Source organism: Oryctolagus cuniculus, chromosome 8 (genome assembly GCF_964237555.1).
Source record: "Oryctolagus cuniculus chromosome 8, mOryCun1.1, whole genome shotgun sequence".
In the NCBI taxonomy this organism is placed as follows: domain Eukaryota; kingdom Metazoa; phylum Chordata; class Mammalia; order Lagomorpha; family Leporidae; genus Oryctolagus; species Oryctolagus cuniculus.
Window position 1 is genome coordinate 97698456 of NC_091439.1, and position 25891 is coordinate 97724346.

At 41.7% G+C, this 25891-nt stretch overlaps 1 protein-coding gene across 1 annotated transcript in view; it reads right to left on the reverse strand.

Moving 5' to 3' along the window:
• Window positions 1-25891, reverse strand: part of STAP1 (signal transducing adaptor family member 1) — a 65225-nt gene that overhangs the window by 23032 nt on the left and 16302 nt on the right. Inside the window, exons 3-6 of the mRNA XM_051819773.2 lie at window positions 18584-18655; window positions 9528-9641; window positions 7013-7069; window positions 1016-1188 (exon numbers count right to left, since the gene is read on the reverse strand). Of these exons, the coding sequence (XP_051675733.1) occupies window positions 1016-1188; window positions 7013-7069; window positions 9528-9641; window positions 18584-18655 (416 nt within the window). The remainder of the gene's footprint in view (window positions 1-1015; window positions 1189-7012; window positions 7070-9527; window positions 9642-18583; window positions 18656-25891) is intronic.

A 25891-nucleotide genomic window follows, 5' to 3' on the forward strand; every position in this document is an offset into this window, starting at 1 on the left:
TCCAATTGTAGCTTCCTAGTAATGCATACCCTAGGAGAAAGCAGGTGATGGTTCAAGTATTGGGTCCCTACAACCCACGTGGAAGACTAGGATGAAGTTCTGGGCTCCTCATTGGAGCCTGGCCCAGTCCTGGCTAGTGTAGGCATTTGGGGAGTGAACCAGTGAATGGAAGTTTTGTCTGCCTCTGTTACTATCTCTGTCTTTGTCTCTCTGCCTTCCAAAGAAAATGAAAATAACATTTTGAAAAAAGAAATATGTAGTTATAGAAAAAAATCTGGCAGGATATGTAATCTATCAACATGTTAGTGGCAGAATATCTCTGAGTGATGAGACAGGAATAATTTTAATTTTTTTTATGTATCTGTAATAAGCACATTACAGCCAAAACGATGGTTGGCAGGTTTCAGAGACTATGGTACAGATAGAATATGCATCAGAACCTCACATGAAAGATGGAACCAGGACAAATGTCATTGACAAGAACACCAACTTCCCAGGAGGAATGGAAGGGCTCACAATGCTTTCAACAATATAACAAATAAATGTAGGATGTTGTGTGCCTCTTCATTTCCCAACAACACCTCATACACTGCACAGGGCCCTCTTCAAAGTACAAGTTCAGCGACTACTCTAGCTAATCAGTTGAACAGACCATCCCAGCTATTTACAACTGCTTGGTATAGTTTTCTGATAGAAAATCAGTCAATCGTAGAGTTGTGAAAAAGAAAAGCCTTTTCCTTCCTTCTTCATAGGAGTTTTTATTTAGATCTGAGCTCTGGAAAGAAGATCTGGTATAAAAGTGTGGGTGGAAGGGGATTTCCTGTGTGGTGAGAGGGTTGGTTCAAATCTGCATTTTGTTGATCTTGACATAGAAGAGGAAATGTGGTATGTACTCAGAGAAATACACATTTATCCCCAATGAGTGGTTCCTGGTTTAATGAGGTCAAGTGCTAACTTTCCTCTATAATGAGAAATTAGTCCTAATCAAATAAATAAAATGTTCATGTGCACTTACGTGGGCATAGTGTTCAGTACATCCACATAATCTTCAATTGGTTCCTTCTCTTTTTCCACAGCCATACTCAGCCTCTGCTCTGTCTCAATCCTCCTTTTCTTTTCTCTCTCTAGTACTTCATGCAGTCTGATTACTTGCCCAGGTAGGAGCGACACGTGTTGAGGAACTGATAACTGTAACCAATTAAAACAGTAGGCAGTCAAGAAAGACAGCCAAACAATTCACTGATTTTAATAGAAATGATCCTGTTTGGCCTAAGGTACTTCAGGCACCTCACAGAGATGGCTGTGAAGTATTATAAATAGATCTTGGTCTAGGGTGAGTGTCTTAGAACTGCAAGGGTACCCACACTTCTTCCAAGGAAATTTTGCTTTGGACCGATTCCAAAACAAGGTATATACACCTTTCACTACAAGTTCATTCAAGTAGCAGCAAATGTCCCATTTTTCATCCTGAGCTCACTGGCTCATTAATACCTGGAAAGTTCCAGAGCACCTCATCCTCCCAATTTAGAACATTATAACCAGCTCTGTGCTCGTGGAAGGTGTGGTTTGGTAGATTATTTTTGTCTGTGTGACACTAGCTGGACTACACTCACGTTTGCAGGCAGCTATGTCTGATTAGCATCTCTATTTTCAAAGGAGGATACATGCTTTCCAGGGAGTATACAAGAAAATACAGTAGAGTGCGGGAAGAGAACATTAGAACTTTGCTTTCTTTTCAGCTACTATTTCATTCTTTCCAATTATTGCATATGTTATGTATATCCTGTACATATGAAATTTAAAGAAAAATTTACTGATCAGGTAGTAAATAATCAAAGATCTTGAGACCATCTTCTAGATAAATAAACTAGCTAGTGACTAATAAGTCTATTCCCTTACATACCAAACGAGAAATGACAAAATAATAGTGGAAGAACTATTGAAACAGCTACTCCTTATTAATTGCCTATTGTAGCTCAGGTATCATACATGTGTTATTGCAAATCCTCACAGTGATACTACAATTATTGTTTTCCCAATTTACAAATTTTTTAGCAAGGCTCAGAAAGAGTAAATAACTGGGCTAGGGCTACGAAGCTGGTAAGTGGAACCAGGACTCAAACGTGGGTTTATTTTATTGAAAGGCTATGTTCAGCCCTTTCAAATACAGTCTGTGCTTCTCACACCTCTTTACTAAAGTTCTAACAACACACAGTAACCTGGGGCCATAGCACAAATCAACATTTACAGAGCACAAAATCTGAGGCAACTTGTCTTCTCTTGAAATTTACATGAAATTTATTTTATTTTATAATATATCTATATGTTTCAATATAAAGTAATGATTTTTATGGTTACCTGTCGCTCCCCCTCTTCGTGGAGGAATGACACTAAACCCTGCCTAGGCTTCATATCCGAGTCACGGCACCATTATGTCGCTCCCCGTCTTCGTGGAGGAACGACACAGGACCCTGCGCTGTTCTTTTGTCTGCTCGGCCCTCCCCGGGTTTGCTGCTGGTTCTTCCCGGGTTGGCTACTGTCCCTTCCACCTCCATGGAAGGGCGGTTCCCCCTGCCACATTCCCCACTTCCGCAGGGGAGCGGCACACCGCCGGCCGGCTCTCTCGGGGGCTGCACAGGTGTTCCTTCAGGTAGATGTTCCTGGTGCATGTTGTCTCTCTCCTCCTTTATAGTCCTCTTCCACCAATCCCAACTCTGCTACCCACACGCCGAGTACGCTGCTCTCCTCCAATCAGGAGCAGGTCCCACTGTTTATTGGTTGAACTGGAGGCAGCTGTGTAGAAGCTGTTTCCTCCTCTCCCAGCGCCATATTGTGGGAGAGCAGATGCATAGAATAAGTCTTAATTCCAGTAACTTAGTCTAGTCCGAGTTGCTCCCAGTTGCTCCCCACAGATCCCCCTTTCTTTTTATTTTTGGCGTTGATACGCGCCTGTCTTCGATGCCCCGCGGCACACACTCTGCTCTGCTTGCTAGAGTTGCCCACAGGTTCTTACAAGTCCTATCAATCAGGCAAACCGAATCCGGGTCCTCTCTTCGCCATGTTGTGAGGAGGTTTTTAGGCGCTGATGCGTGCCTGTGTTCGGTGCCCTGCAGCACATGCTCTGCTCTGCCTGCAGGTGCTTACAAGCCCTAGCAATCAGGCAAACCAAATCCAAGCCTTCTCATTGCCGTATTGTGGGGAGACTTATTGGTGTTGATAACGTGCCTGTCTTCAGTGACCTGCGGCGCATAAGCTGCCAACCGCCCGCAGGTGCTCATCGCCTCACTAATCAGGCAGACCGAATCCAAGCTCTCTCATTGCCATGTTGTGGGGAGGCCTTTCTATTTCTCTATTTCTCTATCTCCGGGCATTCCTATTTCTCCCATTTTACTTCTATCTTCCAGCATTCCTATTTCTCTCATTTTACTTCTAAACTTCTGTTTCTCTTGTCCCTGCGGCTTCCCGGCGCCCACCCCGAGGCTGCTTCTCGGCACCTCGCCCCGCGGCAGCTTCACGGCTCTGCGTGGCTTCCCGGCGCCTCGCCCCGCCGGCGGGCTCCCGGCTCTGCGCAGCTCGGCTTCGCGCACACACTCCGCGGTCTCCACGCCCCTTCGCGTCCGCACCACGGCCTCGCGCCAGCCCCGCGTTCCCTATCTATTCACGCCCCGTGCTCTCTCTGCACGCGGCGGCTTCCGCGAGTCACACAGCGTAGCTTACGTCTCCGCCACTAGCATTCAATCCAAGTTCCCCGGACTAACCTGGCGAATTCCAACCTGGCGGCCCACGTCTCTGCCTCTGGTTCCAGATCTTCGCCTCTTGCTCCCCGGGCTGACTTGAAGAATTCCAAAATGGCTTACGTCTCCGCCTTGGCCTGCACTCGCGGCTTCATCCTCCCTAACATTTTTCTCTACCCGGTATGTTTCCCTAAGTTTTCTTCCAACAATATTCCTCCCTCATTTCTCCTGGCCTCTCCCCACAGTCCGTATCCAAGTCTAAGTTTCTTATAGGTTTCACTTTCACTTTCAACCTGCAGTCCGTATCTAAGTCTAAGTTTCTTCTTGCTTTCACTTTAAATCCTAACTTCTTTCCCACAGTCCGTATCCGAGTCTATGCCTAGGCTTTCAATAGCTTCTTCCGGCACCTTTCTCGTCCGGCTTTCCCTAGGCTGTTTGCTAGTCTCTCTCTCCGATATTTTCCACTTCTTCCCGTTTCTTCCCTCCTAGGTTTCCTATCCGAGTCACGGCACCATTATGTCGCTCCCCCTCTTCATGGAAGAACGACACTAAACCCTGCCTAGGCTTCATATCCGAGTCACGGCACCATTATGTTGCTCCCCCTTTTCGTGGAGGAACGACACAGGACCCTGCGCTGTTCTTTTGTCTGCTCGGCCCTCCCCGGGTTTGCTGCTGGTTCTTCCCGGGTTGGCTACTGTCCCTTCCACCTCCGTGGAAGGGCGGTTCCCCCTGCCACATTCCCCACTTCCGCAGGGGAGCGGCACACCGCCGGCCGGCTCTCTCGGGGGCTGCACAGGTGTTCCCCTTAGATGTTCCTCCTGCATGCCGTCTCTCTCCTCCTTTATAGTCCTCTTCCACCAATCCCAACTCTGCTACCCACACGCCGAGTACACTGCTCTCCTCCAATCAGGAGCAGGTCCCACAGTTTATTGGTTGAACTGGAGGCAGCTGTGTAGAAGCTGTTTCCCTTCTCAGCGCCATATTGTGGGAAAGCAGATGCATAGAATAAGTCTTAATTCCAGTAACTTAGTCTAGTCCGAGTTGCTCCCAGTTGCTCCCCACAGTTACCTCAGGGAAAATAAAAACAAATGTCCAAGACATTCAGCGTAAAGTATGTACCAAGAAGATGCACCAAGATTTTTCCACTGGGTGTGTGTGTGTGTGTGTGTGTGTATGGTTCATAATTTTTATTTTGAGAGGCAGGGAGGCAGAGGCAGAGGCAGAAAGAAAGACAGACAGATCTTGCATCCACTGGTTCACTCCCCAGTTACCCCCAAAATCTGGGACTGGGCCAAGCCAAAATCTGGAACCAGGAATTCAATTCAGGTCTTCCACCTAGGTGTCAATAAACCAACTATTTGAGCCTTTAGCTCTACCTCTGAAGGATGTAGATTAGCAGAAAGCTGGAATTAAGAGCAAACCTGAGAGTCCAAGCCAGGCACTCCAGTTCCAGTGGTTTTAGTGTTGTCCTTGACACCTACCCTTGAGAACATTGGTAGCCCAGTATGAGAGGTAGATAATTAGGCAAACAATGATGCCTTTCCATAACAGGGAGAGTGAATACAATTCCCCCAAGAATTTTTTCCCTCACTCACAGGTTTAACTCACCTCCCTGTAACCTCCTTATGTAGTGGTTGAACTGCCAGTTTTTACCTATTAGAACTCAGATAAATAACTAGCCTCTAGCATCTTCGAAAAGCGCAGTGCTTGTCTCATCTGACTACCAAGGCTTTACTTGGAAACTAGCTTTGGATAGAATCTGTATTTGATTCTAATAAACATGGGAAGTTTTCATAACTTCTAAATTACTGATGAATTCAGTACTGTTTTGGGTCTACTTATCAAAATACCTCACATTTTGCAGATAGTTGCTACAGTGGCTTTATTTAACATGGTGATAGTGATCTCCCTGCAACAGTAAACTCTAAGCAGTAGATCTTAAAATTTGCCTCTGACAAAATACCAGAATTGATCAGATAAACATTCTTTTAAACTCACTAAACAAATGTTTGAAAGTGATTTTTGTATTGATGTTTTAGACCCTTTTATGTTGTCTATGGTGTTTATAAAAATCCATATCAGCATGTTATAAATGTGTATAAGTAACTAAGAGAGTAATTGAAAGATATTTTAGAAAATGTGAGCTAGGGACCGGAGCTGTGGCATAGCTGGTAAAGCCGCCACCTGCAGTGCTGACATCCCATTTGGGCACTGGTTTGAGTCTCAGCTGCTCCACTTCCAATCCAGCTCTCTGCTATGGCCTGGGAAAGCAGTAGAATATAGCCCAAGTCCTTGGGCTCCTGCACCTGTGTGAGAGACCCAGAAGAAGCTCCTGGTTCTTGGCTTCAGATCGGTGCCGCTTCAGCCCTTGCAGCCATCTGGGGAGTGAACCAGCAGATGGAAGACCTCTCTCTCTCTCTCTCTCTGCCTCTGCCTCTCTGTAGCTCTGCCTTTCAAATAAATAAATAAATCTTAAAAAAAAAAAAAAAGAACATGTGAGCTACAAATATCAGGCTGTCCCAAGAACTACTGGGTTGAAAGAAGAGACCAGACAAGATCAGGTGCATTCAGGATGGTATGGCCACAGGCTAAAAAGCTGATCTCCTTGACCGCCCATTATTCACTAGTACATTGCTCTGTTTATTTTCCTCATGGCAATTATTACAATGTGAAATGATATTGTTTGTTTATTCATTTATTTTCTGTCTCTTTCTAAATCCACCTGATAAAAATGTAAAATTCCTAAGCATATGCAAGAGTTTAGATCTTTTTCAACTGTTATTAGGAGGTTTCAAAACATGTAGTAAAACATAATTCAATTTCCATGAACTTTTTGTAGCCTCCTTCTACAGCTTCGGCTACTTTTGCATGGTTCCTATAGGTATTCAGCAAATATTTTTGAATACATGAATCAATCAAAAGTAATAACTTTCAAGGAGCAGGTATTTAGCCTGCTGTTTAAGATTCCTGCATCCCACACTAGAGTTCCTGGGTACAATTCTCTGCTCTCACTTCTAACTCTACCTGGGAAGCAGTGATAATAGCTCAAATAACTGAGTTCCTACAACCCACATGGATGATCTGGATTGAGTTTCCAGCTCCTGGCTTTGTCTTGGCCCTGGCCCAGGCCCAGGCTTGTGAGCATCTAAGGAATGAACCAGCAGATGGGATCTTTCCCCCCATCCCTTCTCTCTCTCTCTTTCTCTCTCTCCTCTCTTTCTCTACCTGTAAAATAAATATTTTTTAAAAAGAATTTAAAGAAGCAATGACCTTCCTACCTCTGATACTGTGAGAATGAATCCTCTCCATTGTTCCCCGCTTTCTGTGTTCTCTGTCTAAAGATGAAGACAAACAGAGATAAACAATCAAACACGAATGACTGAACATTAATACTTAATTATTAACTTCAAATAACTTTAAAATTTCATGATTATTTTACATGTATGACCCAAAGTATATAAGCCATCAAAACCCAGCAAGATTGATAAAACGTACATTCTTCTATTAAAGCACTTTACTTAAGTCAGTCAATAGTAATTCTTAACCATTTAAAATCAGGTGAAGGGAATAAATCATTTTCCTTTTCTCATAACTATTAAGGTATATTTATGAAGTATTTCAATACTGTATTCTTTTACAAGAAAACAGAAATATATCTTACAAATAAAGTTTAATTGTATAAATTTACTTAATTAAAAAATCTAAGTTTTAATTCTAATACTAATTTCTGCAGTATGTCAGCAAATGGTTACCTTCTCCATTGGTATTTAACTTTGACTAATTTTAAGTTTGGGGCATCCAATTAGAAATTGCCAATTCTTAGCTCTGAATATTACTACTACCACTACAAACAATAGCAATCGACATCTTTTGAGCACTTACAATGGCAACTACTATTGAAACAATTATAGGAAGCCATTGCTTTAGACTAAGTTCCTCACAGGGCCCCACCAGACTAGACTAAAGTCAAAATGGAGTCACCCCATCAAAGTTCCGCATCACCAAATGAAATCTACATTGTTACCTGATCCTCCTGAGAAATCAGGAAACAGAGAGGTAACAGCCAAATTTTCCAAACAGGGCAATTTTAGTGGGCATGGCAATGAGATTCTGTTTTAATGCTTACAGGAAGAGGGGGTAACCTGAAATAACCTAATGTTAACCAGTTACTTTTTTATAGTGACTGTCCTCTTCCGGTCCACCATACACACACTACCTGATAAAGAAAATAATTTTGAAATGATAAAGATAGTAACATTGCAACGAGCAATCCAGTTTTGGTTTTTCACTTGCGCTTTGTTTAACCTCTCTCTGCATAAAATCAACTTCTACTCAGTGCAGCAGAACACTTTATTTCATGAAATGAAGTACTGCCAGATTCTAAAATTGAAAATAAAGCCAATTAAGGGCCAGCGCCGTGGCTCACTAGGCTAATCCTCCACCTTGCGGCGCCGGCACACCGGATTCTAGTCCCGGTCGGGGCGCTGGATTCTGTCCCGGTTGCCCCTCTTCCAGGCCAGCTCTCTGCTGTGGCCAGGGAGTACAGTGGAGGATGGCCCAAGTGCTTGGGCCCTGCACCCCATGGGAGACCAGGAGAAGCACCTGGCTCCTGCCATCGGATCAGCGCGGCGCGCCGGCTGCAGCGCACTGGCCGCGGTGGCCATTGGAGGGTGAACCAACGGCAAAGGAAGACCTTTTTCTCTGTCTCTCTCTCTCTCACTGTCCCCTCTGCCTGTCAAAAAAAAAAAAAAAGCCAATTAAGATTCTTTAAACTAAATTGTAATTTTGTCCTTCATGGTAACTCACTGAAAGACACTATTTGTTTACTGTTGTTATTTTATATATTTATCCATTTAATGTATTTATTGAGTACCTTCAAATGCTGGACATTATTCTAGGTTCTGCCTAATACCAGGGAACAAAACAAAACTCCTAGTTCTCATGGAGTTTAGGGTTTAGCATGAAGCAATGAATGATGAGCATAATAGTGAGTAAATTTTAGTCTCCAAGGCTAGTAAGTGGGAAAAACAAAATGTAGAGCAGCTTAAGAGAGACTGGTAGTATAACTGAGGGATACAGCAAGGGACAAGGTTGCAAATTTAATGAAGTGGTCCAGGCAGATCTCAGTAAGAGGATTACATCTGAGAAGACTTACTTGTGGGTGAAGAAATGAAGTTATGACTTCTCTACCAAGAGGTTTAGTAACTAATCTGCAGTCATATGGCTAACAGTCCCAAATCCAACCTAGGCCTCTGTCTGCTCTCCTGCTCTCTTAACCTTCATATCTATGAATCATCTAAGAGCTTATAGATTCTGAGGTCCAGGCTAGGATAGGGCCTGGATTTCCTACATCCAGCAGATTCCTGTTATACTGAAGTTAAAAGACCCATGCTCTCAAGGTCAATCCGAAATCTGTGAAAGGCTCCAATTACCTCTTACTAAATCGCAAGTTGCTCTCTTAATGTTATTAATGTAGTTGTTGGTTGACTGTCATTGGCTCACCTTGAATACGGATCTAAGAACAACCTTTTAAAAACACCAGGTGGGACCCTTGACTTTGAGGACAAAAGTATATGGTTTCATTGTGCTTGTATACTAAACAAGCGAACATACTCTTTTAAATCCAAATTCAGAAAACTCCAGCTGTTGGCAAAAGGCAAGAAATACTAATTGGCTCAAAGGCTTACCTTCCCCCACCTTTGCAATTCCTCTTATCCTCAGTCACTGTGTGTAAAGAGGTGGATACCATGTATAACCATAACTGTTTGCAGACCACTGTTTCTCCTCACTCACCTTCAGTTCCACTTCCTCTTTTGGCAAAACAAGGGTGAACTTTGCACAGTTCTTTTCAGTTGAAGTCTGGCCAGTAAGACCTGTGAGGTCTATTAGGTCTAATTTGTCAACATACTGCAATGATAAAGGGAAACCTCATTACTTCATAGGTAATACACATGAGTTCTAGGAGGAAGGAAAATAAATAATAATTTCCCTACAATAGATTTGCACTTTGCATGATAACTGGGTTTTCCCAGCCCTGGAAAGCACTGGAAATGTATTATGTGGTGTTAAGCTGGACCTGACACACAAGTTTGCAAAAGCCAATTATTACATTTTCAGAAAATTTGTGAGCCATTATTAAAATTTAAATTATATGTATATAAACATACCAGTAAATGAATTACATTAAAAAAACAAAGGTAGTTAAAGCTAAAAATTTATTGCATTTAAAATTTTTTATTTAAAGAGGAGAGAGAGAGATCTTCCATCCATCACTCCCCAAATGTTTGCAACAGCTGGGGCTGGCTGGGCCAGGCAGAAGCTAGGAGCAAGGAGCTTCTGGGATCCAAGCACACTGGCCATCTGCTGCTGCTTCCCTAGGCACAGTAGCAGGGAGCTGGATCAGAAGTGGAACAGCTGGCATTGGAATCGGTATCGCAGGCAGAGGCTTAGCCTTCTATGCCACAGCGCCAGCCCCCAAATTCATTACTTTCTAATCATATTACCACATCTTATCATTCAATGTGCTCCAGGTTCTTTACATCTACATTTCTCTGTGGCGAAAATCCTATATAATGATGAGCTGCTGTGTTTTTCTTCCCAACTCCCTGTCCAAAGAGATCTCGCTGAGAGTTTGAAAGCAGCCACAGTGGGAGTATTTGCATCATGAAAACAGGTAAGTCTTACAAATCAGGACTTGACAATTGTTTTCCTAATTGTTCAAGGAGCAGCACTTTTTTTTTTTTTGTAAAAGGCCAAATAGTCAATATTTTAGTAGGCATGCGTACAGTCTCTGTTACATTCTCTTCTTTGTTTCTCTTCTCCCTTGCAACACTTTAAAAATATAAAACTCCACGCCAGGTCAAAGTCTGAATAACATCTGACTAGATTTGGCTAAGATCCACAGATTGCTGGCCCTCAGTCTAAACTCAAGAAAGCAAAGGAGGGGTCGGCGCTGTGGTGTAGAGTTTAGATACCTGCTTATGGCACTAGTATCCAATATAGGCACCAGTTTGTATCCCAGCTGCTCCACTTCCAATCCAGCTCCCTCCTGATGGCCTGGGAAAGCAGTAAAAAATGGTCCAAGTGCTTGGGCCCACACACTGTGTGGGAGACCCAGAGGAAACTCCTGGCTAAGGATCAGTCCTACCCCAGCTGTTGCAGCCATTTGGGGAGTGAACCAGCGGATGGAAGACCTCTCTCTCTGTCCCTCTGTCTGTAACTCTGCCTCTCAAGTAAATAAATAAATACTTAAAAAAAAAATTCTCACTCCTTCTGTCTCTGTATCTCTGCCTTTCCAAATAAATAAATAAATCCTTTAAAAAAAATAAAAGGAGAAAATGTTCATTATTGCTGGTAAAACTTCAGTTTGTTGTTGTGTCTGTAGCTGTTTCCTTGTAAATAAAACAAAAATTGACAAAATAGTTTCCAAAATTCAAAAACGATTACCTAGTTCAGCAAAGTAGTTGCCCATGTCATTGACTTTGATGAGAAGTTCTGACGTACATAATCATTGTTTCACTTTCTTTTTACTTATTCCCAAAAATGAAAATATTAGCCAACCTTCATGTCAAACATCACATTTAATACCAATGTGTTTATTAAGGATACAGAAAACTAGAATCTGTCTCAATTTGTCAAATCATAACAGAATCACAATCATAGTTGGCTACCAATGCAAGAGTACAACAAAAAACAAAGAAAGTGTAAGGTGAGAAATCAGTTGGCTATATGGAAGTTAAATAAGGGGCATTGGGTGTTTTTTAAATTGTATGTTATACAGTCTTCATATCAGTAATATTTATATGCTTAAATGTAAATATTCATAAATACATTTTAATCTTTTATTTATTTACTTATATAAAGGGGACAGATTTCATATATTTCTTTTTTTTCCTAATGAATAGAAGATCTCTGTGTCCTGCCCTCTTTCTCTCTCTCTGTCTCTCTGCCTTTTTTTTTTTTTTAAGATTTATTTATTTATTTGAAAGTCAGAGTTACACAAAGAGAAAAGGAGAGGCAGAGAGAAAGAGAGGTCTTCCATCCGCTGGTTCACTCCCCAATTGGCCACAGCGGCTGGAGCTGTGCTGATCTGAAGCCAGGAGCCAGGAACCAGGAACTTCTTCTGGGTCTCCCACATGGATGCAGGGGCCCAAGGACTTGAGCCATCTTCCACTGCTTTCCCAGGCCATAGCAGAGAGCTGGATTGGAAGTGGAGCAGCCAGGACTCGAACAGGAGCCCATGGGATGCCAGCACTGAAGGCCACGACTTTACCCAATATGCCACAGCGCCAGCCCCCATATATTTCATATATACAGTTTTAAGACCAAAATGATTCTTGCCTCCCTCCCACCCTTCTTCCTAGTTCTTTTCTTATTTTTCTTTTAATTTCTGATGACATACTTCTAATTTACTTTCTAATCATGAGATTATACTTTTTTTTTAGAAAGTTATCATTCAACATTTGCTATACACCACTAGCTATTAGAATCCTATTAAGAAATTCCTGTCTTATCCAAGTACAATAAAAACATTTCTTCTAAGCAATTGGTCTATATGAACTGGTCTTTATGCAAAGAGTCAGAATGGTCCTCTGCTATTATAAAGAATTTTGGAAAATGTAGTAGAGGGTTTTTGCTAAATTAGCCTCATTCTTGACTTTTTATTATCTTTTATTTTTCTCTCAGTTACACCTAACATAACTTATTTTACTGTATTCTTGCAAGCCTCCTTTTTTAGCTTTTCTAAAAATAGTACAGCATAAAAAATAGGTAAATAATTTTTTTCCTAGAGTCATTTCCATGTTAGTGAGACTGAAGGTAAGTGTGGGTTGGCCTAATTATTTATTTATTTATTTATTTACTTATTTTTTTTGACAGGCAGAGTGGACAGTGAGAGAGAGAGAGAGAGAGAAAGGTCTTCCTTTGCCGTTGGTTCACCCTCCAATGGCCGCCACGCTGCGGCCTGCGCACCGCGCTGATCCGATGGCAGGAGCCAGGAGCCAGGTGCTTTTCCTGGTCTCCCATGGGGTGCAGGGCCCAAGCACCTGGGCCATCCTCCACTGCACTCCCTGGCCACAGCAGAGAGCTGGCCTGGAAGAGGGGCAACCGGGACAGAATCCGGCGCCCCGACCGGGACTAGAACCCAGTGTGCCGGCGCCGCTAGGCGGAGGATTAGCCTAGTGAGCCGCGGTGCCGGCCCGGCCTAATTATTTTTAATGAACAAAGAGGAAGGAAAGACACACAGGAAGGAAGAGAATGTAAACTTAAACAAAAATCTTTTTCTAATAGTTTGTCTAGATCAGGCTCAGTGAGTTTTGCTCTGACGAAGGAGGAAGCAACAAAGGAAGAGGTGGCAGAGTTAGATATGAGCAGTGTAAGCTGATCCATTGATTACAGGAAAAGAAGTTGTATCTTTTTGTATTTAATTATAAGCTGCGAAGAGCCTTAAATGTCATCTGTCTAGCCCAGATGCCTGAATCTCCTCCAGGGAACCTCTGTGAAGTCATCCAGCCTATATTTGTACGTCTAACAACATGGCACTTTTCCCTGCTAAGCAGCTCTGCCTAGTAGCATGCTTTTCTAGTATTAAGCCACAGTTCTTCTCTAGGAAATTTCCATCCATTGGTCCTGGTCCCTTTTCTCTTGAGTGACACTATATAAATTCATTGACTCTTTAACATCTCCTGACAACCTTGTAAATACTCAAAGGCAGCTTCAAATCTTCTCTACTGTAGGCAACAATTTTCATCTAGTCCATCCTAATTTTTCGCTCTGAGACTATCACCCAAAAACTTCCAATGGTCTGCATCTTCTTTAAACAAAATTGCTACATAGGAAATTATGCAGCAATTCATTACAACAGTTTTCACTAATAGTGGTTAAGAAGATGAGCTCGGCCAGCACCGCGGGGTAATAGGCTAATCCTCCGCCTGAGATTAGCTCAGGGGCAAGACCTGGATTGTGCCCCTTCTATTAGCTCTCAGATCTCCCACAATTTTTTTTTTGACAGGCAGAGTGGACAATGAGAGAGAGAGAGAGAGACAGAGAGAAAGGTCTTCCTTTATTCCGTTGGTTCACCCCACAGTGGCTGCTATGGCCAGCACACTGCGCCAATCCGAAGCCAGGAGCCAGGTGCTTCTCCTGGTCTCCCATGGGGTGCAGGGCCCAAGCACTTGGGTCATCCTCCACTGCACTCCTGGGCCACAGCAGAGAGCTGGACTGGAAGAGGGGCAACCGGGACAGAATCCAGCACCCCGACAGGGACTAGAACCCTGTATGCTGGTGCCTCAGGCATAGGATTAGCCTAGTGAGCCGCAGTGCCAGCCTCGCACAATTTCTTAATTCTTAAATTTAAATATTCTTGGGGCCGGCACTGTGGCGCAGCGGGTTAACGCCCTGGCCTGAAGCACCGGCATCCCATATTGGCGCCGGTTCTAGTCCCGGCTGCTCCTCTTCTGATCCCGCTCTCTGCTATGGCCTGGGAAACCAGTGGAGGATGGGCCAAGTCCTTGGGCCCCTGCACCTGCATGGGAGACCCAGAAGAAGCTCCTGGCTCCTGGCTTTGGATCAGCACAGCTCCAGCCGTTGCGGCCATCTGGGGAGTGAACCATGTGATGGAAGACATCTCTCTCTCTCTCTTTCTCTCTGCCTCTCCTCTCTCTGTGTAACTCTGACTTTCAAATAAATAAATAAATCTTTAAAAGAAAAATTTAAATATTCTTGGGGCTTGTGCTGTGGTGTAGTGGGTAAAGCTGCCACCTGCAATGCCAGCATCTCATGTGGGCACCAGTTCAAATCCAGGCTACTCCTCTTCGCATCCAGTTCTCTGCTATGGCCTGGGAAAGTAGTAGAAGATGACCCAAGCCCTTGGGTACCTGCACCCATGTAGGAGACCCAGAAGTAGCTCCTGGTTCCTGACTTCAGATAGGCCCAGCTCCAGCCATTTGAGGAGTGAACCAGTCTCTCTCTCTCTCTCTCTTTCTCTCTCTCTCTTTCTCTCTGCCTCTAGCTCTCTGTAACTCTGCCTTTCAAATAAATAAATCTTTTTTTTAAAAAAAGCTTAAATGTTCTCATTCATAAAGTGGGGATTAATATAGAACCCAATACAGAGTTGTTGCTAGTGGGTGATGGGATGGTTGCAGGTGGGAGGGAGGTTATGGGGGGAAGAAGCTGCTATAACCCAAAAGTTGTACTTTGGAAATTTATATTTATGAAATAAAAGGTTTTTTATTTTTTTTAACTTTTATTTCATGAATATAAATTTCCAAAGTACAGCTTATGGATTACAATGGCTCCCGCCCCCCCATAACTTCCCTCCCACCCGCAACCCTCCCCTCTCCCGCTCCCTCTCCCCTTCCATTCACATCAAGATTGATTTTCAATTCTCTTTATATACAGAAGATCAGTTTAGCATATATTAAGTAAAGGTTTCAACAGTTTCTCAGACCATAAAGGAATGAAGTTGGAAATTAGCAACTCAGGAATCCCTAGAGCATATGCAAATACATGGAGACTGAACAACATGCTCCTGAATGAACAATGGGTCATAGAAGAAATCAAAAGAGAAATCAAACATTTTCTGGAAGTAAATGAGGATAACAGCACAATATACCAAAACTTATGGGGTACAGCAAAAGCAGTGTTAAGAGGAAAGTTTATATCAATAGGTGCCTACATTAAGAAATTGGAAAGGCACCAAATAGATGAGCTTTCAATGCATCTCAAGGATCTAGAAAATCTGCAGCAAACCAGACCCAAATCTAGTAGGAGAAGAGAAATAATTAAAATCAGAGAAGAAATCAACAGGATTGAATCCAAAAAAAAAAAAATTACAAAAAAATCAGCCAAACGAGGAGCTGGTTTTTTGAAAAAATAAACAAAATTGACGCCCCATTGGCTCAACTAACTAAAAAAAGAAGACCCAAATCAATAAAATCAGAGACGAAAAAGGAAACGTAACAACAGACACCATAGAAATAAAAAGAATCATCAGAAATTACTACAAGGACTTGTATGCCAGCAAACAGGGAAACCTATCAGAAATGGATAGATTCCTGGACACATGCAACCTACCTAAATAAAAGTTTTAAAACAGAAAAATAACAAAAAAGAGTTAAATGAGATAAAACATGTAAAGTGCTTGAATGCTCACCCTGTGCCAGCTATGCTAACACCTCACGTGTATCAGCCCATTTCATTCTTCTGAAAGCCTTACAGGATGGGCTACTTTCACATCCTCACTTTAGGAATTTGAAAATTGTGTTGGATATCTTTTATTTGCCCCTCTAGACTCACTTTTTTTTTTTTCTACCCAACACTGCACCAAGACCTGTATGGACCACATCAAAGGACTCCCTTATCCTTTGACTTCCCATTGAGTTGGACCCAGGAAAACACTAGCAGATAAGGAGAGTAAGTATCTATTGTCTTGTGCAGTTGCTCCACAAAACTCTCCCAACCACCCTTCAACTCCCTAATCTCACTCCTAGGTGTTATAATAAGGCACTGAAGACCAGCGCCTTGGCTCACTAGGCTAATCCTCCGCCTGCAGCGCCGGCACCCAGGTTCTAGTCCCGGTCGGGGCGCCGGATTCTGTCCCAGTTGCTCCTCTTCCAGGCCAGCTCTCTCCTGTGGCCCAGGAGTGCAGTGGAGGATGGCCCAAGTGCTTGGGCCCTGCACCTGCAGGGGAGACCAGGAGGAAGCACCTGCCTCCTGGCTTCGGATCGGCGCAGTGCGCTGGCCGCAGCACACCAGCCACGGCGGCCATTTGAGGTATGAACCAACGGAAAAGGAAGACCTTTCTCTCTGTCTCCCTCTCACTAACTGCCTGTCCAAAAAAAAGGAAAGAAAGAAAGAAAATAATAAGGCACTGAATACCATTTATGTTTTCCCTACATCCTGTCCACCACCTTGAATATTTTCTTAAATCTTTAGTAAGCTCTCTTTAGATTGCCTGATTGATGTCAGCTATGTCCTACCAATCCCCATCTGATACATTGAGACAGAGAGGTTAACTAACCAACCTACTACCCCATAGGTAACAGTGGCAAGTGCAGGATAAAAACTGACAGTCTGTTTAAGGATAACAGTCCCTCCGTCACTAATCAATGATGTATCTTGCCTGTTAGTAAATGAGAAATAACTGTTCTCTCTCTTGTTCACTGTTAGACCAGGGTCTTTGATATTTTCTGATACTTTTAGAATGCACAACAGAATTAGGTTTTTAAAATTTATTACAATATTTAAAATCACCCTTGTATAATTTTTATATATTCAGAACTGTAATAAAAGACAATCCTTTTAAATTTGTTGTTTTAAATTGACTTCTGGCTAGTTTACCAATAATATTGCTGAAATACTAGTAGGTAGACTGCTCATCATAGAGGCACTGTTTCCTTCTTTTGTTAGATGTGGGCATCCAATAATGTTATTCTGAGAAGCATGAGGTGCCATATTCATGATCCAAAATGCTATTCTTTAAAGTTCTTGGTTATAAAATCTCTTGTAAGTGCAGCATCCCAAGGTAGGCAAGATTTGCCACTAAAGAAAAAAATCACATCTTATTCATGAAAAAAAATAAGACAATCAGAATTTGAAATTCATGGAAATAACTGTCTTACAATTGTTTTATTCTCATGCTTAAGCTTATACAAATTCTACTTCTTGGGAGTGCTCTTTTGACTTTCTAGAAAAATGAGCTGTGACATTGTATGTTGTTATGCCCTGGAGATCATCTTGCTCCTTTGAGATTATAACTTCAGACTAAGCAAAATTAAAAGTGGGGGAATTCACAGCTATCATTTTTAAAGATTTATTTGTGCATTTGAAAGGCAGAGTGAGAGAGAGAGGGAGAGAGAGAGAGAGAGAGAGAGCAGGACACAGAGATCTTCTAATCATTAGTTCGCTCCCCAGATGGCCACAAAAGCCAGGTTTGGGCCAGGCAGGAACCAGGAACTCAATCCATGTCTCCTCTGTGGGGTGTTGGATGCAAGTACTTGGACCAATATCTGCTGCCTTCCCCGGTGCATTAGCAAGGACCTAGATCAGAAGCAGAATAGCTAGTACTAAAATCTGTGCTTCAATATGATATGCTAGTGTCTGGCTGGCGCCATGGCTCACTAGGCTAATCCTCTGCCTGCAGCGCTGGCACCCTGGGTTCTAGTCCCAGTTGGGGCACCGGATTCTGTACTGGTTGCTCCTCTTCCAGTCCAGCTCTCTGCTGTGGCCAGGGAGTGCAGTGGAGGATGGCCCAAGCGCTTGGGCCCTTCACCTGCATGGGAGACCAGGAGAAGCACTTGGCTCCTGGCTTCGGATCCTGGCAGCGCGCCAGCCATAGCGGCCACTTTAGGGGTGAACCAATGGAAAAAGGAAGACCTGTCTCTCTGTCTCTCTCTCTCTCACTAACTCTGCCTGTCAAAAAAAAAAAAAAAAAAAAAAAGGCAGTAAATTCTGTTTTAACAAAACAAAACAATATGGTATGCTAGTGTCACAAACGCAGGCTTAACTTATGCCACATTGCCAGTGCCCAAAATTATCATTTTATATTAAGCAATTTGTATACAGATGTCTAAAATTTTTACCTTTTAATAAAGCTTTAATTATTAGAATGAGAAAGAAAATAATGCAAAGTGAAAAACATGATTTAATGACTTCTTTTGAGTTGGTCAGGAAATTTTACCTTTAGTTTTATCAGAATTGACAAACCTTACAGATTTAATTATCATATTTGAATTGGTTTTATCAGAGAATTTTTATTATTGAATGGCAGAAAATCCAAAATGAATAATAAATTATGTGACAAGGGTAGATTGTTAAAAATATTGAATCAGCTGAAAATGTTTAACACTTACTTTTGTACTTTTTTTGTCGGTGTAAAAGAAAAGTGTAGTTCCTCTCAGCTCTGTCCAGTAATGTTTATACTCCTGTTGGAAAGAATTATTTCATTAGTATATGGCCAACTATTTTCCTATTGATATTTTCCATTGTAAATTTCTGAATTACTTGTGTGATATAAGGTTCTTATTTTATCCTGAATAATTAACTAGTCTGATTGCTTAACTTTACATTTAACTCTTGATTAAATCTTTCTCAGATTTATTTTCGTATAATGTTTGAAATAATAGGCCGGTGCTGCGGCTCAATAGACTAATCTTCCGCCTGCGGAGCTGGCATCCTAGGTTCTAGTCCCGATCGGGGCGCCGGATTCTGTCCTGGTTGCCCCTCTTCCAGGCCAGCTCTCTGCTGTGGCCAGGGAGTGCAGTGGAGGATGGCCCAAGTACTTGGGCCCTGCACCCGCATGGGAGACCAGGAGGAAGCACCTGGCTCCTGGCTTCGGATCCCCGGAGCGCGCTGGCCGCAGCGGCCATTCAGGGGTGAACCAATGGAAAAGGAAGACCTTTGTCTCTGTCTCTCTCTCTTACTGTCCACTCTGCCTGTCAAAACAAAAAGAAAAAGAAAAAAAAAAAGAAATAATAATATAATTTAAATTGTGTTTAAGTAGATCATATCCCAGAACTCTCCTCATTGACTTAAGACTTCTTATGCCATTTTAGTGGAAGCTTCTGACACAAGGAATATGGCCAATTAAGGATCCAGGGTAGTACAAGCATAGATATCCACCGTGTAGGACATGAAAGAACGTAAGGAACTGATACACGGAAAGCACTCAGCAGAGCACATGGCTCGTCTCTTGAATTCAATAGATAACATACATTATTGGTATAGAATAAGGAAGTATGAGAAATGTATAATGGTAAAGTATAATTTAGGGGCCGGTGCTGTGGCCTTGAGGGTAAAGCCACTTCCTGCAGTGCCGGCATCCCATCTAGGTGCCAGTTCAAGTCCGGGCTGCTCCACTTCTGATCCAGCTCTCTGCTGTGGCCTGGGAAAGCAGTAGAAGATGGCCCAAGTCCTTGGGTCCACGCACCAAATGGGAGACCCAGAAGAAAGTCCTGGCTCCTGGCTTCGGATCGGTGCAGCTCCAGCTGTTTAGGCTAACTGGGGAGTGAACCAGTGGATGGATGACCTCTCTCTCTCTCCCTCTGCCTCTCCTTCTCTCTCTGAGTTACTCTGACTTTCAAATAAATAATAAATAAATCTTTAAATATATATATATATAATTTAGTACTTTCAATGCAGAACTTGAAGTCCAATGAATATATGGTAAATATTTAATTAATATATTCACATTCCTATGGATTCTTTAGACATTTGACTTTAAAGTTTAAGAAATTTAAATTACCTACTTAGACTCTCATTTCACTCAAATGAAAGTCAATTTTAAATAAATACAAAGATTGGCTGTATTATAAAAAATGGCATGTTGGTTTAAAAAATAAAATCCTTCCACATTTAAAGACATCTTTCCATATCCAGCTCTTTTCAAATGTTTTTTAAAAACTCAAATTTTTATAGATACATTGATCATTTTCTCTATTAGGGCTTAATGAACTGCATTTTTGCAAGTTATTGAACCATCATGAAATATTTGATTAATATAAGAAAGTCACATAAAATTTTTAAAAATATTTTGTATGCCAATATATTTTTTTCAGATTTATTTATTAATTTTGATATGCAGAATGACAGAGAGAGATTTCCAGGAAGCTCAATATTAAATAAATTCTGAATTACAACCACTATCTTTTATCTTGTTCTTGATGGAATATTTTTATACTTTGTTTTCATAGCAAATAAGATGCTTTATTTTTTAACTTTTTCTGTATAGGAAGCACCCCACAACTCAGTGAAGACTGAAATAGCAAGCATTTTGCATTTCTGCCAATTTTGTGGCTAGATGATGGTGTTCCTCATCTGGACACCTTGTCTGTAGCTGTATAGTCTAAAGAGGCATCATTCACGTCTTCAGGGTCTAAGCTTGTAGTTCAGGAAGACTGTGAAGGCTGGGACAAATGGAATCTCTTATCCTTCAGGCGGTTAACCTGTATTTGTTTCCATGCTGGCCCAAGGATCCCCAGGAACAAGAAAGAGAAAAACCCAATGTATATGCATATTTTAAAATTTTATTTATTTATTAATTTATTTATTTGAAAGGAGGAGAGACAGAAAATGACAGAGAGAATTAGAGAGAGAGAGAAAGAGAGAGAGACATCTCCTATCTGCGGCTTCACTTCCCAAATGCCTGGGATTGGGCCAGCTGTGGCTGGGAGCCAGAAAATACATCCAGGTCTCCCACATGGGTTGCAGAGATTCAATTACTCGATGTCCTAGGGTCTGCATTAGCAGAAATCTGGAGTCAGGAGGTGGAGCCAGGCATTTCAATATGGGACTGGGGTGTCTTAATTGGCATCTTAGCGGCTAAGCTGAACACACATCCCTTATAAGCATATTTGAAGCATGTCACATGACCCAGTCCAGCTTCAAAAGGTAGAAAAAATAAGCTCAACCTCTTTGGGAGACTAATAGGAAAGTTTCATTTCAAGGTGAGGTGCTTACCGTAAGAGTTGAAAAAACTGGTGGTATTATTGCAACAATTTGCCTTAGGGACAGAGTTGAATTTGGGGCAAGGTATCTTTGCCCAAATCCTGTGGTCTTTCCATTCCATCTTAGCCTCCAGTTGAGAGATGACTATAACATGTAAGGAGCCTATTGATTTCTCCTGAACGAAGAACAAGTTACTATAAAAAAGGATAATTCTAAGGGGTATACAAAAGGCAGGTGTTTGGCCTAGTGACTAAGATACTCACATAACATATCAGGTTACCTGGGTTTGATCCCTGGCTCAAGCTCTTGATTCCAACTTGCTGCTAATGCAGATCCTGGGAGGCAGTGGGTGATGGCTCCAATAGTTGGGTTCCTGCCACCCCAGCGGGAGGCCTACACTGAGTTCCCAGTTCCTGGTTTCAGTCTGGCCCAGCTCTGGCCGTTGAGGCATTTGAGGAGTAAAGCTGTGTATGGGAGAATTCTGGGTGTGTGCGTGTGCGTGTGTGTGTGTGTGTGTGTTCATCCCCTCTTTTTCTTGTCTTTCTGCCTCTCAAATAAATCTTTTAAAGATATTTATTTATTTGAAAGGCAGAGAGTTGCAGAGAGGCAGAGGCACAGAGAGAGAGAGAGAGAGAGAGAGATTGAGAGATCTTCCATCTGCTGATTCACTCCCCAAACGGCTGCAATAGCCAAAGGTAGATCAATCCAAAGCCAGGAACAAGGAGCTTCTTCTGTGTCTCCCATGTGCGTGCGGGGGCCCAAAGACTTGGGTCATCTTCTACTGCTTTCCCAGGTCATAGTAGAGAGCTGGATCAGAAGTGGAGCAGCTGCGATTTGAATCTGGCACCCATGGGATGCCAGCACTGCAGGCAGTGGCTTTACCGGCTAGGCCACAGCACCAAGCCCATAGGTAAGTATTTTTAAATGGCTTGTAATTGAATGATCAGCAAATAGAGGTTCTTAAATGAGCAATTATAAAACTGGGCAAAAAGAGTCTTTCTGTTTACTGAAATCTAGATGTCTAGTGCACACAGATGCCTGGCACATCTGAGTCAAACAGTTTAATAAGACCAGAGAACAAGTCTTAGTTTCAACTCCATCTGAAGTCTTTTCCTTTCTTCTTTTCATGTAGGATGCAAAGTGTTGTTTCCATCGCAATTGCCCTGTACCTGACCTTTCTGCCATCCTCTTAGCACTCTCCAATCAATCCCGCACAGCACTGCCAGAATTACTGATATCCTTCGCAGGGAGCAGGGCTAGATATCAACTGGTGAGTTGGGCAGGCAGCATAGTCAGCGCTTCCTGTCCTCTCTCAACTCTATCAGAGAGTGGATCTGCTCTGTTCCCAGCCATAAAGCAAAGACTTTCAAGAGGTGCAGGCTTGTGGCTCTCAGTCTGGGTCACCGACTCAAGGTGGTTCAAGGCTACCTAAATCTGGAGTCAATGTTAGCACAGTTTTAGCCTTAAATCTAAGCCACATTTTAATGGATTCTATCAATTATGAAAGTAATGGGTCTTCATCATGTGAATCCTATATCTGAGGAGGGGGAGACATGTAGGGAACTTCTCACAGAGTAAGTTTTTGGAATAATGAAAATATTCTGGGACAGTGGTGATAGTTGTATAGGGTTGTGAATTTATTAAAGAGCATAATTATATTGTTATGATCCTGATTCGGTGATCTTTTATTTTGTCTTCTATATGAGAGTTTAATGTTAAGGTGCCAAGAGTAAAATTATGGAAACCAGCCTCCTATTCTTGTCATAAAGTTGTTGAATGAAGAATTTAAAGGAATAATAATATAGGTAAAGCATATAAGACCTATGCTGTAGAAAATATCTGGTAAATGTTGGTCACTTAAAAAATAAAGAACATTGCATTATTGGCAGGCACTTTGTATTTTTCATTATCCATGTAATATTTTTAAAAGTATTTATTTATTGATCTGTTTGAAAGGCAGAGTGACAGAGAGAAATGGAGAGAGAGAGAGAGAGAGAATCTTCCATCTGCTTGTTCACTGCCTAAGTGGCTGTAAAAGTCAGGTCTGAGAGCAAGGCCTAATACAGCCAAGAACTCCATCCAGGTGTCCCACATGGGTGACAGGGATCCAAGCACTTAGACCATCTTCTGCTGCCTTCCCAGGTGCACTAGCTGTATTGAAAGCGGAGCAACCAGGACTCTATCTTGCTCTCTGATATGGGATGCCAGCGTCACAAGCAATGACTTAACTCACTGAACCACAATGCTGGCCCCCACATAATTTTTTCATATATGCTGATTTTTATATATGTGTGAGATGATGATGAACTTTAAAAACCTCTAAAATATATCTTCAGTGGGATTAAGTGTGAGAAGGAAGAAATAGTTTGTAGACCAGAATTCACCTTTTCATGTTTTTTTAAAGTAAGATATTTACAAAATCTGCATTGAAAAATTTGAGTTTGGAGGTTGCTAGTGTAAATTACCACTATGATCAATGAAATGTTCTGTGAAAACCATGAGATTAACTAGTATTTCACCCAGTTAAAAAAAAAAAAAACACTTGCAGTTTCTTCAATTTGACCTGCTATTAAATACTTTAAAAATTCAAATCTATCTCAAGAGTTGTTTAGCTCTTTTGTCTGTAATGGCATTCTTTTTGAGACTTTCTGAACCCTACTCTAGTGAAAGCCTCTGCAGTGAACGTTGGAATCAAGATTACTGTGTGTTTTGGAATTAAGTTGCAGTGAAGGAGAGGGCAGGAGGAGGGGAAATATAGATGTGATTTTAGGGAACATGAACATCAACTGTGTAGTTTTAGTAAAGTGCGGCTTCTAAGATCTAGTCCAGTCCCAAGCCTGTATGATTCTTGGAGGAAAGGAAAGGAGGGGAACACCCTGAGATCCAGGTCTACCACCCTGTTCATCTACTTAACTGGCCTCATTCATCCTGATCTGTCATAAGAGAGATATATTAGTACCACCAATTGCCAGTCACAATTTGTTGAGTTCTCTCTGTATATACATGCAGGACATTTCTGTTCCTGAGAAAAATTACACAAAATATGAATTGCATAGAAGTAATCAGAGAAAAATGGGAATTTTACACCTTAGCAAATCTGTGGATTCACAGAAAGGCTTACAGAACAGTTATGTAGTGGGCAAAGAAGCAAGTGTAAAGGCACTGAGTTGAGAACAAAGGCACCCTTGGAGGAAAAGTAAGGTTACAAAAGCAGCAGGCCTTGTGAACTACAGCCACAGCTGCAAACCTAAGGAGGGAACAAGCTTATATCCAGCATGCAGAGATCTGCAAGTCAGTCTTGATTTACTTTCTGGTAAGACCTCGTGAATACCAGAATAATTTGAGTCTTTTATAAATATATCAATCCCAATAATCAACATCTTGGGATACATATACAGAGTTATTTAGACATTTAAAAACTAAATTTTGAAGGACACACTTTTGGGTGAAATACCTTTACCATAAAGTTTCTTTTATTATGCTTATTTGAGAGGCAGAGAGAGACAGAGAGCGCTTCCATCTACTGACTTACGCCCTAAATGCCTACAATTGCTGGGGCTGGGCTGATACTGAGAGCTGGGAACTCAATCCAGGTCTACAATGCGTGTGGACATCACCTGCAGCCTCCCAGGGTCCACATTAGCAGAATCTCGAGTCAGAGGCCAGAGCCAGGACTTAAACCCAGGTGGTCTGATATGGGATATGGAAGTCTTAACCAGCAGCTCAACGTCTAGACCAAAACCCTACCCCAACACAAAGTTTCTTTTTTTAAAAAAACAATTATTTGTATTAAATTATTGATGTAAGAAAAGAGACTGAAACGAAACTTCTGAATTTATTGCTAGCTTTATAACCATTGGATGACTTTGTATTTAATGTTTAAGTTCACTATCTCCATTTCACTCGATTAAATAAATGCTTTTTAAAGCCTATCTAGCTTATTGTTGATATCGATGTAATAAAATATGTAGGGATTAGATATCTCTAAGCTTCAGAAGTTTGTGATCAAATGAAAGTAGAACTTGAGTTTGAGGCAGCATGATGTCAAGTGCATCACACTCAAATCCAAGCAAAACTTCTTGGTGGGTGAAGAAATTTGAACTTCTGTGAGCCACAAGTCACTCATCTGCGAGGTGAATAAAATAGTCTCTTCACAAGAGTTACTGTAAGGATCACAATGATGGCATATTAAAAACCAAGTATAGAAATCCATCCTATGTTATATCTCATGGGTATACACCCATTATTATAGGTCCATTTTATAAGCACAGAAACCAACTCAGTTATACAAGAGAATCTGTCCATTTTGCAAATAAATAAACTTTTAAAATGATTATCCGCAGAGTTGGGCGGATATTTTTCTCTCCTTACTGCAATGCCTTTTGCTCGTTGATGTAACTAGTAAAATAGGTTACTATGCTCAAGAAACACTGCTCGAATGAATAAATTGATTAAAACCTACTTTTCCCTCTTGGGATGCAGGGAGTATGTGTTCTCTGCATTTTATACTTGAAGATGTCAAGGAGATTGGGTAGCTTGCATAAGACCACAAGCTGTTAAGTGGCGAAAGCATTAAGCAAAGACAAGTTTTACTGAGACTCCAAAACACTTTTCTTTTTGCTAATTATGGCATGCATTCTTAAAAGGAAATTGCTATTCAAAACAGTTATCAGCAATACTTTGGAAAACATTCAAGAATAACCAAAAGCAAATTA